General features: G+C 40.9%; 2 protein-coding genes across 4 annotated transcripts; one reads left to right on the forward strand and one right to left on the reverse strand.

Moving 5' to 3' along the window:
• Positions 1 to 4,065: 4,065 nt before the first annotated feature.
• On the reverse strand, positions 4,066 to 12,636 carry pigt (phosphatidylinositol glycan anchor biosynthesis, class T). Of its 2 annotated transcripts, XM_028410628.1 has the most exons (12): positions 12,210 to 12,636; positions 11,803 to 11,980; positions 11,481 to 11,608; positions 11,207 to 11,307; positions 10,935 to 11,109; positions 10,759 to 10,856; positions 10,376 to 10,532; positions 9,736 to 9,936; positions 9,341 to 9,506; positions 9,151 to 9,234; positions 8,758 to 9,043; positions 4,066 to 5,483 (listed from the first exon to the last, which is right to left on the reverse strand). In XM_028410628.1, exons 1-11 carry the CDS (start codon positions 12,616 to 12,618, stop codon positions 8,794 to 8,796), a joined length of 1,947 nt encoding a protein of 648 aa, XP_028266429.1. In that variant the 5' UTR covers positions 12,619 to 12,636; the 3' UTR covers positions 4,066 to 5,483; positions 8,758 to 8,793. The 2 variants fall into 2 exon arrangements, with proteins under 2 accessions (XP_028266429.1, XP_028266428.1); XM_028410627.1 differs by lacking the exon at positions 4,066 to 5,483 and having other exon boundaries at positions 7,922 to 9,043.
• On the forward strand, positions 6,141 to 7,283 carry wfdc2 (WAP four-disulfide core domain 2). 2 transcript variants are annotated; one of them, XM_028410662.1, is made up of 4 exons: positions 6,146 to 6,273; positions 6,443 to 6,586; positions 6,741 to 6,878; positions 6,953 to 7,283. In XM_028410662.1, the coding sequence occupies exons 1-4, from the start codon at positions 6,171 to 6,173 to the stop codon at positions 7,084 to 7,086; spliced, it is 519 nt and encodes a 172-aa protein (XP_028266463.1). In that variant the 5' UTR covers positions 6,146 to 6,170; the 3' UTR covers positions 7,087 to 7,283. The 2 variants fall into 2 exon arrangements, with proteins under 2 accessions (XP_028266464.1, XP_028266463.1); XM_028410663.1 differs by lacking the exon at positions 6,443 to 6,586 and having other exon boundaries at positions 6,141 to 6,273.
• Positions 12,637 to 13,144: the final 508 nt, after the last annotated feature.

A 13,144-nucleotide genomic window follows, 5' to 3' on the forward strand; every position in this document is an offset into this window, starting at 1 on the left:
TGATAATACATTGCTTAGAATATCAAACACTTTATCTGGCAATGTATGTATTTTAGGTCTGTTTTACTTCGATAGTTTGTGAGATCACAATGTGTTAAAAATGTTTAAAATCAAAAGTCACAGCCTGTTAAGGTTATGTGCAGCTTGGATAACACTGATGTTGTGTAGGTGGAGGAGGAGGAGCTGAAACAGCACAGAACGGATGATGATGATGATGATGATCAGAGCAGCCTGAACTTCATCCTTGTTTCTTCTGTTTGCCATGACTACCAGCAAGCCATTTAGCAGCAGAATAAATGTTTTTAATTTACTCTAAAAACACGGCTGCGTCTGGCAGTCTGCACGCCTCGGGCTAAACATCAGCAATGTGGCAGGCAAGAATGATTGCTGCTGATCATGCAGTATGCTGGTCGCTGATGACTTTATCGGAACAGATCAAGTTATGGATGATTAATTTAGACACTGAATCAATGCTTGGTGTTAGCTTCATCAGGGCCCTGCTGACCTTACAAGCCTTCATTAGGTAGCATAAAGCAGCACAATTAAAATGTTTAAAAGGAATTAAATGTCCCCTCAGAGCATCATCCCAGAAATGTCATTTAAATTTAGGTCAGACTATCCCTCCTTCACATTTCCTCTTTTACTTTATTTACCTATATTTCAGCTCACTGGGCCATAATAAATCAGTGAGTAAGCCTATAAGTCAATCTTTTTCCTCTGTAACTTTTACAAAAACATCTCTGTGTCTGTCCCAATTCTCGAATTCATGATTATAAAAATGTATCAGTGAGCAGCCAGCTGTGGATAAGAAACACTGATGTGGTGGATCTTTAGTTCTAAAAAGATCCTGCACTGTTTCCTGTCTGCTGTCAGATGGAAGGTGTAGGAGGGGAGAGCATGCAGAAAAGGAGAAAAAGAAGGGAGGAGCCCGCAGAGGAGAAATGAGGTTGAGCTCTGATGAGGATGAATAGTGAAGAGAGGAAGAGGGGAGAGGAGGGTGGGATGAGGAGGTATGAGCTGGAGAGGAGGTGCAAAGAAAGGGGTGGGGGGCAGAGAAAGAGGGAGAAAAGGTAAGGTGGAGGGGGAGGAGGAGGGAGAGAAAGGGTGCTGAGAGGGGTCTAACTCTGGCATAAAAGTAAATTCAAATACATTATTCATGGATCTCTGTGTCAAAATATCATTTACGTGTGCTGTGTTGACTCATGGCTCGTAAAATGAGAAGGACATGAAAAGAAAGAAAGGATGGAGGAAATAAACAACTCAGAAGCCTTTCTCTATTCTTGGCCTGAAAATAAAAAAGGAACCCTGGTGTAGTCTCCCTCAACTTATTAGGCATCAATTATTTATTGTAGCCTCTGTTTACTATTCTTTATCCATGTAATAAGCAGCCTCCTTGTCAGAGAAAGTCTCAAATCTGCCTTCAAAGTTTGCAGGTTTGAAAGGGGCTGAAGGAGATTCTAATATATTTCACACTACCGTGCAGAAAAAAACAATGAAATGTAAAAGAAAAATCATATTATTGACCTCAAACTTAGCGCAGGGAGCCATGGGCATGTGTCAGTTTTCAAATCAACTCTAACTGCCCTGTTAGCGACTCTGTCTTCAATCATCTGCTTAAAATGTGGGCCAAGATAACCAGCTGTTTGTGAGATTTCTTTTCCATTTTAATCTTTTGGCGGATTCCCTGTTTAATGAGTACTGCCTGCCGCTACTGTACCACCAACAAGCCTCCATCAGTTTCATACAAGTACGCCGACACCACAGCAGCCCCTACAGGTGCACGGCTGTAACAACCATCAGCTACCATCAGCTTAAGTCCTGTGTAATTACAGTAATAGAGGTTTCCAAACTGCAGGTTGATTGCAAGATTAATCCGAGAGGTCATGAGACGATTAACGGGATAGGAAAGCCTACAAAACATCTATACTGCACATAATATCCGAAATATATTATTATTGTTAATTTTACCAGATAAGGCATCTAAAAACAATAAAAATACAAAAAATAACCTTTTTTTTAATGGATGACAAATTGGAAAAAACCAAAAGTGTTATAAGGTAAAATATTTTAAGCCATACAAGCATTTAGACATGAGCTGGGCTCATTTGTTATTGCATGTGTTCAAAGAATAAACACCATTTGGGGAAAAATGACTCAGTGTATCATGTAAATGATAAAAACAAAGCGGTTTCATTTACACATTTTACACAAGGTGAGAATATATGTTTTTTTCTTTACTTTCCTCTGTCATTGTTTTTAACCACTGGTATTTGTATGCATGTATGCAAAGGTGTGTGTCTGTGTGTATACACATATATACTGTATATACATATATATGTGTGTATCCATTGAGGGTGGAGGAAAATATGACCTGCTCCACTTTTATTTTGATTTATAAGGCTGGTAGAGAGCATCATCACAGAATCGCTTCATCTTCTCTCCTTTATTACACCACATTTGTTTTCATTTTACTCCCAAGGCCTGGCTGAATACATTACAGATTTCCCATGGGGCCGCAGGGCCCAGCTTTTCCACCATGGGAGACAATAGGATGACGGTGAGGGATTTCTGAGCATGCTTCATCATTAGGAGCATTAGTGTGTTTTTGACTTCAAAAACATTATCACAGGATTATCATTATTCTTTGCATTAGCACGTTAAGTGGAGACAACGGTCAACCGCATTAATAGTAAAACAAAAAGTGATAATTGGAGAGGTGTCAGAAGGGACTTTTCTAAAGAGCTACGTTTAACAAAGCCACTGATTCTAAAGCGAAAATAACAACAGCAGCTCTGGCTTTCCGTCTTACAGCCCAACCTGAAACTTTCCATTTGAAACAGCAGATAAACACATGGCTGCTGCCCTCTTTAATGATGCAGCTTCTACCTACTTTGGGTGATTTAGATGAGGCAGGCAGCCACCCCCACACCTCTTCATGATACCTAGCACTCATTGGAGACTGTTTTTTTAAGGCCTGAGGGTGAAGTGGAACACCAAATCTGATTCAGGCCTATGAAGATAACTAAGAGTAGAACATTGTGGTGGAGATAATAGAGCAATTGGGTTTAGCATACAGGGGTCAATGGTGGGTTAATGCACAATGTAAAACATGATTCACTAGCACATCCTATGGGGGAGGGGCCTTGAGGTCAAAGGGTGGTTTTGAGACTTGTTTTCAGGCAGTCTGGAAAAAATAAGTGCACAACATGGAGAATTATGTCCATTAATCATGTTTGTCATATGACTTTGGCCCAGCTGATTTGTTTTCCAACTGCACAGGAATCGCACATAAACTTCTAAAATGGCAAAATTATTTATTATACATGAGTTTTTACTTAACATTCAAGATAGGCTGATATTGACTCAATCTTATTTATCTCTATATTCTTTCCTGTATCCTGCCTTTAGTGGTGATGGAAAAAAAAATACCAAGGCCATAAAAATAACCAGCCAGCCTCATTTTAAGCTCTCAACATTTCTCACAGACCCAGTCATCACAACACCTCCTCGAACTTTCACTTACAGTCATACTGAACCATCTTTTTATCCGGCTCATTCACATGTTCAACATTCACAGCCAGCAGTGAAACTGATAGCATCTACATCATTTCAAGGACATACAATAACACCCACTGGCCAAGCCTTGTTACATGAATACATAGAGGAACACTATTCCATGATTGAATTCCCAAGGACAAGAGGAAAAGAGAAACCACTGTGGAAATGAAACGGGAGGGGATGGAGCAGGAACAAGGTGTGTTTCCATGGGTTAGTATGGTGAGAATGCAACATAAAATGTATTTTTGATTGTGAAAAAATAAAAATTAGAAAATACTGTAATCCAGTTTATCTGATCCCTTTATACACACACACACAGACACACTCACATATATATATATGTATGCAAACACATGCAAACACATGCATGCAAGTGCCAGGTATGTCAGGTACATCAGTGGCAAAGCAATGGACAATAAGAACAGTTCTCAGATCTTAAAAAAACCCACAGATAGGATCTCATTGGCTACTGAGCGTGTGCTATGAGAAAGCCGGTTGGAAATGTAAATTGCATGGCCTCTCTCTGCTCCTGGGGGTAAAATTACTCCGCACTGCTCACTGCACCCTGTATAATAACCCTCTAGATTCTCCCTGTTTGAGGATTTGGGGGGGATACCTGTCAATCTAATCAAAGTAAGACCGAATACATTTACATAGTTACACAACATTGCAACATCTGAGAAGCTCTAAAAAGACATATTTCAAAACAGAGGTCAGATTCTGACCAAAAAATTATATGCAAGTAAAAGATGTTATCAGATTTTTATCACATTGATTTGGTGTACAATCATAGCAGCATTTTGTTTGTTCAGCTGGAAATATGTTTCAGTACAAAACTTCCTTTATCTGCTGAAGAATTAAAATATATATACTCAAGCTATTGTGATCCTCAAACAAAGACACCCACCCAGAGGTGATTCTAGGTACTGCACCCCAGGCAGATTTACTGCTAACTACTGGAGCAACATATCACACTTGCAAGTGCAGGTTATAGGTAAGTAATACTTTATATTTGTTTAATAAACACACACATAAACACCACACACACACACACACCTTAAAGGCACAGCTGACTTTTGATGATGTATTTTGATTAATACAATTATTTTTAATAACAGTCCCAGTAGTGATAATGACATCCAATATTTTGTTTTTGCTGGTACACAATGACAAAGCACAGCAGAATGTGTGTTGGCACCATTTTATATCAGGATCAGATATTCGGACCAGTCCAGTCTCACTGCAGAGAGAGCTCTGCCAGACTCATCTGATAGCTCACACACACACAAAGCTGTGTGCTGCTTCATGAAAATGTAATTGTTCAGACTATCTCATCAATGTGTGCCTAACCATTGTTGCTTGTGGGTGTGGTGATGTTTTGTACACATAAGGACAGATCAGATTTAATCTAAAAAAAATAAGGAGAAAAGAGTGAGTGGCAGCAACCCTAGAACAGCTCAAAATGAAAGCAGGGCTGAATCATCAAGAGGTGGCACTGAGAAGTTTTAATGTATTCATAATTTTAATGTTTATTTCAAGGAACTGGTGAGAGGGATTAGAGGGGATTAGAAAAGCAGTAAACCCATTCAAACCTTTTCCATATAGGAAACAGCAAAGGACTGCTATGCACTTTGACTGCAGTTAGATTTGGGGCCTATTTCACATACCTCTCTGATGGTGCTGCATCCAAACATACAAAGCATGATAAAGCTGTAAATAATACAAGGCTGCATCACAGATACCTAACAAACTCACAACTGAGTGCAATTTTTGGGTGGAATATTACTTACAGTGGTTTCCTCTTTTGGATAGCCGGAAATCGATACCTCACTTTGGAGAAGCGAGTGATGCAGCTGAGCTCAGGAAACAGGATTGGGGCAGAAATGTAGACAAAATGGCAAAGCAGGACAGACCGCATCACACACCTGAGAGACAAAATAAATATCAAGACCTAGGAAAAGGAGTGTGAATAGGCAGTGTCTGTCTTTGGAAGAATATCATTATAACAACAACTGTGTGATTATTGATCCTGTCCAGTGTCCACATATCTCATTCAACTATTAACCAGATGTTTAGGTCGGTCTAATGCTTCCCCTAAAGCATGTCTCTGGTATCAAATATACAATAAGACAGTTTGTTCTGTCAGCACCTCTGACATGTAACTCCTGATTATGCCAATAGATGGTGCTACAGAATGAGACAGAGAAAACTGCATGTGATAATTACAATAAAACAAGATAAATATGTCACTTTGTTCAGGTACATAACATTCTCATGCTTTGGATTCATTTGCTATGTACTAAAACAGTAAAGGCCCACAGTGAGGACTGAATTAAAAAGGCTTGAAACTAAAGCTGTAGCAGAAAATAACACAAACATAGAAAAGGTCTTAAAGAGCAGCACATGTATCAAAGTAGAAGCTTAAACAAATGTAAGGGAAAGCAAGAGTAAAGTGCACAGGCATAATCAATAACAGCCTAAACTATAGCTACAAAGGTAACTCTACAGGCACCAGGACCCAGAGGATGCTGCCTGCTCAGCCTACACCCTACAGGTTGTGTTCTGGGACATTTGTCCCAACAGGACTGCATTCTTGAGTGTAAGAAGATAACATGGGGAAACACTTGTCTACAGCCTGTGCACTGATTCTAGTGTTTGGTGCATTAGTGCACTTCGACACAGTGTTTTCTGCAGAAGCTGTTTCCAAAACAACAGGTAAGTTTAGTTTTGCTTTGTTTAATATTTAATGTGCTTCTTAACTTCGGAACAGTGCATGTGTCTGTTTCATTACACAAATAGGCAGGCAGACACCCTCATTATTTTTTACCCCCAGAAATGACAGCTGACCTTTATCCTTTTCTGCCTCACTGCCTTTTTCTCTCAGTGATTCTTCCAAAACCAGGCCACTGCCCACGTCGCCTTAATGTTGTCCCATCACATAGGGGGTGTCTGTGTGATGAAGACTGTCCTGCAGACCACAAATGCTGTGTCTTTGACTGTGGAGCTGTCTGTGTCCCTCCTGCTTTCAGTACGGGTCACAATGTTTAACTTGTTCTTTAGTGGGCAGCTGTTAAAGCATGGACAGCCTGTTCAGTGGCAGCGATTGAGTCTCTTCAAGACAAGACATATTTTCCAGACAGTTTTAGAATTCTTTGTGTATTTGGATTTATCTTCTCCTCCAGCAAAGCCAGGAGTGTGTCCTCGCAGGACCAGGGGTTTTGGAGTGTGTGCTGAATATTGCTCTAATGACAGTGACTGCCCCAGTGATGAGAAGTGCTGTTCCAATGGATGTGGACATCAGTGCACTAAACCATTCACAGGTGATACATTTGAACGGTATAATACTCATTCTGTTGTTCATTTTGTAACCGATTGCGTCTTTGCTGTGCGTCAGTGAAGCCGGGACGATGTGCTCTACCCAAGACCACCCCTATGTGTGCAGAGTACTGCTATCACGATGGCCAATGTCCAGGAGAGCAAAAGTGCTGCAGAACGACCTGCGGTCACGCCTGCAGTGAGCCCTGCTGATTGGACAATCTGCAATCAAGCTACATCACACAACACAGTGTGCACTTGTTGGGTTTCTTCAACACAAATTATTAAATGAATAGTACATTTATCACTTTTTTTTCCTACTTCATTCATTCATTGCTTCGTTCTTTGTAGGGTTCTGTTCTATTAGAACTTTACGTATTTTTAATAAAAACACTGCAGTTTCCATTTTATACTTCTAGAAATAAAACTATTGGCACACCCAGAACCTTGAAATGTGTTGTCAACATGTCACCTTGCTGGTATAAGGTCTTACAAACTCGGGTGTCTCCTTTAAAGGCTTTTTAGCTGAAACCTTGGCAACAAATCACACATTGGAAAACTCTAAATGGCTGAAAACAAAACTATTTAAAGAAGTGACTAGGACGGTCTGCTGCGTCATATTTTCAGATTTGTTGGACCAAAACTCTCCAAAATGTGGCTCAAAGTCCTTTTTTATATTAACAGCTACATTTATGATCCACAATACGTGACAAAGTATCCAGCAAACTCCAAAGTGCTAAATAAAGCGAGGGATCAACCTTGATGTTTTCTGGTGTTGGAGAGAATACATCAGTTGCAGCTGAGCAGATATGAACATCACTTATGTGGAATGCTGCTTTTTTTTCCTTTGTTTTTGTTCCACACAGTTGGCAAACGTGCAGGGGTGAGATTCTCTGACCGCGCAAATACAGAGACGTCTGTGTTTGTTCTCTCAGAGTCTGCCAGGAGTGGGGCCAAGTTTGTTTACACAAAAATGTGGGCACTCGGTGGGAAGTAATAAAGCTGCAGCTCCTGTGTTTTAAAATGGTATACATTCTTTCACTGCCAGTAATCTGAATAAAAGAACTTTATTGGAAAGGCAATAATATTTCAGTTCTGCCACACACACGAAGCATTCAAACATTCACATTCTGCTAAGTTGTAGAAGAAAGAGTAGACCCAGGCAGACAAGGATTTGTACTTCACATAATGGCACTCATTAAAACCTACATTAAACTGGTGAGTGAATACGGTAAGTTCAAAGCAATTACTTATAGTGATGTTGAGACAGTATGACATTCACACATGCATTCAAATATCAGAAAAGGTAGTTCAGAATAGGCAATGTGAAGATTATGTGAAGAACCTAACCAAAAAAATTCATGCCATTTTTCAGTATTTTGTAGGCATTTGTTCTTTTATCATTTTATTCAAGCAATGTGTCAAGTAATAAAAACCCAATCAGGCAGAACTAAATATAAAGTGACATTCTGGCAAAGTCACTTTTCTTGTAAAAGGGCTGGTAAAAAAAAACAGGTCAGAAACACTAAAGCGATAACATGAGCTCAGTCAGAGTGCAACACCAAACACAGGACTAATTTTACCTGTTTCCTCATAGTATGCCTCAGTGACAGTGTCACTATAGAACAATGTAATGGAGATAAAGTTTGCAACATCCACCAACCAAAAACTGTCAACTCAAACAAACACTGCAGCATGCTGTACACCATTGGTTCCTCCTGCACTTTCCATTGCAGATGACAAATGTAAACTTATGTGTCCTTAGTCAGCAGGAATTTATTCTGAACACAGTCATCTTCTTTCAGTTGAACCAAAACATTCAACTCAGTCCTTCCCTGAATAGTACAGGTTTTCCATGATGGATTCACCAAAAGGAAAACTTACTTTTTAAAAGAAGCCAGATGGCATTCTTTTCCAGCCTCAGAGAAGAGGCACGCCTCTCATCTTGCGGATGATGTTGGCTAGCCGCTTGGCCAATCCTGGGCTGGGCTCCTCTATCTGGAAGCTCCGGGTGAGTAGGTTGTACAGAGAGCCATAGCCCACAGCCACAACAGTGCATGTCAGGCAGATGACATTATAAGGCATGCTGAAGTCTGGAGTGGGCAGGTTGACAAGCAGAGGCTCAGTGTAGACACGCACAAAGAAGCTTGACTCCTCTTTGCAAGGAAAACTGGTGGAAGATGTGAAATTTGATCAGTGGACATTTATCATAAATGGAACTTAAGCAACACATGAAAGGGCATTTTCCTCAAAAGGTAGAAATGACTCTGTACTTACAAGCTGCTGAAAAGTGGCTGTTCCCGCGTGCTGTTTGTATCCATGGCAACAGTGCTTGGTACAAGAGAACTGATAACTGAAGATCTGAACGTTGAAAAAACACATTTTAGACACAAAACAAGTCCATGAGAAAATGTTTTTATATGCACCACAAGCTTCATACAACTCAAACACAGCCCTAAACACATACCCGACATAGAAGCCATGGTTGGGATCAGGTGTGTATTCAGTCCATTTGAGCAGAGCCCTCTCAAACTGCACTGTGATCTCAGTAACAGAGTTAGGAGGAAGCTGGACCAGCATTTCCAGCAGGTGTGGCCTCAGACGGTCCTTAGATGGCTGGTAGTGGATGTAGCCTGGCAGACAAAGATAGGTATTTGTGAATGGATAATAATGCCAAAGTATTTTGTCAGTAACAGCAATCGTGGTAAAGTCTTAGCAAAAACCAGACAAGACATGTATGTCTTCTATCATGGCCTTTCTCACATTAAAAATGATACATGTTCTCCCCCTGGTGGTGACAAGGTGTATCTGCATGTAAAAGATTGTTAAAAGCACAATTGACTGCTTTCTATAGTCACTCACTGGGCTTGTTGTCCTTTCCCTTGCTGGTGACGGTGAGCGTGTGAATATAGAGGCGAAGGTACCACGGAACTGAGTCCAGCAGCAGCACAGGGAAGGACCTGAAGGGGTGGTTGTTGTACATCAGAGTGTGAATCTCTCCTGTCTGTAGCCCATATCCTGCTACGTAACGCTCAGCATGAAGCAAGGGGCGCAGCATGTGACCTGCAGGCAGCAAGTGAGGAAAGAGCTTTAATTTAGTTGGCCATGTGGGAAATATTTCAGAAAACCACTTTGATGATAAAAATGTAAAAACAGTACCGGTAGTTGCAGAAAAAAGAAGAAGTATCCATGTCTATAACGGGTTAAACTCTATCCAATAAAATCTGTTCTCTTAGTTGTAATCACTTCAACAGCCCCGTAGTTGTCTACAGATTAAGTTCCACAAGTTGGAATTTGGGTATACCAAGTAGTTGTGTGCACTGTGCAGTGTATCTTGGCACAAGTAGGTACTGTAATAATAACAGTTTAAGCAGCACTACTCAGTCCATGTAGCACAGAAAGAAAATTCGAAACAGGACAGAAAAAGGTGGCATATTTGCCTTTTTGGACAATGTCCATTATAGTAAACAGTGCCGTATCACTCTCTGCTCTTCTTACTCACCTTCACTGGATTTCCAGCGGATCAGCAGGTTAAGGGAACGCACTGCACCAAAGGTGGTTTGTTGGGTCAGATCATAGACAGAGAATGTCCGTCTGTCCCCTAGCACCACAGCCTGGCTCAGCAGAGGAGTGGCTGGGCTCAGTTCAAACTGCTCCCCCTGAAAAATGACATCAGATTAGCAGATATTTAAATATATCATCCACATATTCATATGTACACTTTCAGATTATAAATCTGAAAATTATAATTATTCATAACCTAAAATGTATTCAGATTATAATTATTTTCAATTCTGAACGTTATTCAGATTATAATTGACCAACCCTGACATTTGCAGTGACAGACATGACTTATGATTTAGAAAACACATATTTAAACCAGACCTCAGGGTTGTCCGTGATGTCGATATGAATTTTACTTGAGGAAGCCAATGGACAAGCTTCAGTCAGTGTCCGAGAGAACATCTTGAACAAAGACCACTCTGAAGGAACAAACAGCTTGGATTATTAAAAAAGCAATTCATGTGAAACTAATGTAGGGAGGATTTGTCCTTTCTCACCTCGTTTGCTTTGTCCAGATGTATGCAGGTCAAAAACTACATTCAGTGTCTGTCGCAACTCCCAGGATGTGGTTTTGCACTGCTGGTCCTGACAGACGGGTCTAATGTGCACTGCCTGGGAGAGAAAACTGCTGTGGAAGAGTTTCTCTGACTTCAACAGGACAGCCAGGCCGGCCTGCAAGGACAAACAAAAAGAGGAAACTATTGTTGGCTGCATCAACACACAAAATGGAACACAGCTGCATTTGTGTTAACTCTGTGTAAACTCTCACCTTGGACCCACATGGCAAGAGTTTCTTCCATGGTGTTAAATTCTCAGTGCAAACAATTTCTCTTGGGAGGGTGGCATAGCGAAGGAATTGATGGTCTGTCACTTCAAGTTCAACACAAAAGAAGAAAAGTCAGAGCATCTTTGGCAGTAAGTTTGTGTGACATCAACAACGCTGTTTATAAGGCAGCTGAACATCCCATTAGATTTCACACAGACTCATCATTAGAAAAAAACCACCAACATGCAAAGGGAAACCAAAGAAGCTTTACTTGTACCATTGCCTATTCCTAATGGTTTGAAGGAGGCGCTGGGCTGAACAGTGTTGGTGGAGTCAATGAAGTTCAGTGATGCACAGAAGATGCCTGACAGAACATTGGTGAGCTCTTTCCATGTTGCATCAACACTAAAAACAGCAGAAAGACAGAACAGCAGAAAGCCACTTATCATATTTAACAAATCTAAATGAAAATTCAAGTTGTGACTGCATAGAAGCTCATTTTGTTTTGGGGTACATACATTTTCCCTACTTTTATCCACAAAAGAAAGTATACTTATTCCAGGTCTGATGCTCTGTAGCAAACACAGGTCTGCACTCACTCTGTCACAGTGTCCTGGAACCAAACCCAGAGCTCAGCCCCAGGAGGTGCTGGTAGGAAGGGCTGGCCCCACTGCATGGTCCTCCAGTAGCCCTGTGTGAAGGAGATATGCAGCTCTCGCACTGAGAACTTGGAGATGACCTGGCCGAGTGACTTGGGAAACAGTCGGTAGTGGGACACTAAGAAAAGTAACATAAGACACTTAGGATGTGCTTGTGGTAATATGAAGAGGGAAAAAAGATATATCAAAAGGCACTGTTTATAATCATGGACAGTGAGCATAAAACACTAGTAAACAATAATATATAATGTCTTGGTACCCCGAAATGCCAAAAACCATGTAATATTACGTGCAACACCTCTTACTTTATAGCATGTTTATTCGCTGCTAACAGTTAGCTACTGTACCTTTGTTTCCTCTCATGAAGTCTGTCTCCCACAGTGTGCGGAACTGGAAGCTGGCATAAATATCTCCTGAGTCCAGCGGTCTGACGACCAGCTCCTCCTGAAAATCATCTTTAGGCTTTGGTAGGGATGACAGGACCACGCTTTCAGGGGTAGAAGTGCCCTGGGTGTCGGTTGAGGCATCGTCCGGAATCGCCTCTTCTTCAACCTCGGTTGCTTCCCACCGCCTGTCGTCCACCGCGGGCTGGGCAGCTGTTTGTTCCACTGTTTCGGAGGCTGTTTGTGGATTGTCTACCACACTGCCGTGATGATCATTTGTTAGAGTCGTTTGATGACTGTCTACGACAATAAATACCGACAAATTAAACAGAATGAACAGCACAGCCGAGTAGCTGCACCTGTGAGCTGCCATTTTTCCTCCAGAGACGCAGGGTTTACTTCCGCGTTCGTGCGTCATACATGGAACCAGCCAATGGGCTGCTTCTATATAGAGTCCTGTAGCACTGACATGAACCGCTTTGTGTTTTTATATCTAACTAGGATCTAAAATGTGAAAGGATTTTTTTTGTATGATTTTGAAAAAAAAAATATTATTTATTTTATCAGTACAGTAAAGCAGTACAGCATATGTAACGATTTCATTTATTTGTATACAAAAAATACACACCGTGGTTTGACTTAATGTCGCTTCTCTGATTAACCACAGACACTGTCATTAAATACCTAATTAATTTCGCTTATTACACCGCTTGCTGTACTGTGGTATTTCATAGTGATACCTGCGCTGCTTGCACCTGCAATAAGGCCTACTGAGGCTGAATAAACACTGCAAAAGGACGTTTGTGTTATAGATCACTTGTTGTGTTGCTCAAATCCATGACACACGTAAATATTCAGTAATGTAATCTATGAGCTGAGGCAGCATGTCTGTTGGTATT

The sequence above is a fragment of the Parambassis ranga genome, chromosome 7, assembly GCF_900634625.1.
Source record: "Parambassis ranga chromosome 7, fParRan2.1, whole genome shotgun sequence".
Taxonomy (NCBI): Eukaryota; Metazoa; Chordata; class Actinopteri; family Ambassidae; genus Parambassis; species Parambassis ranga.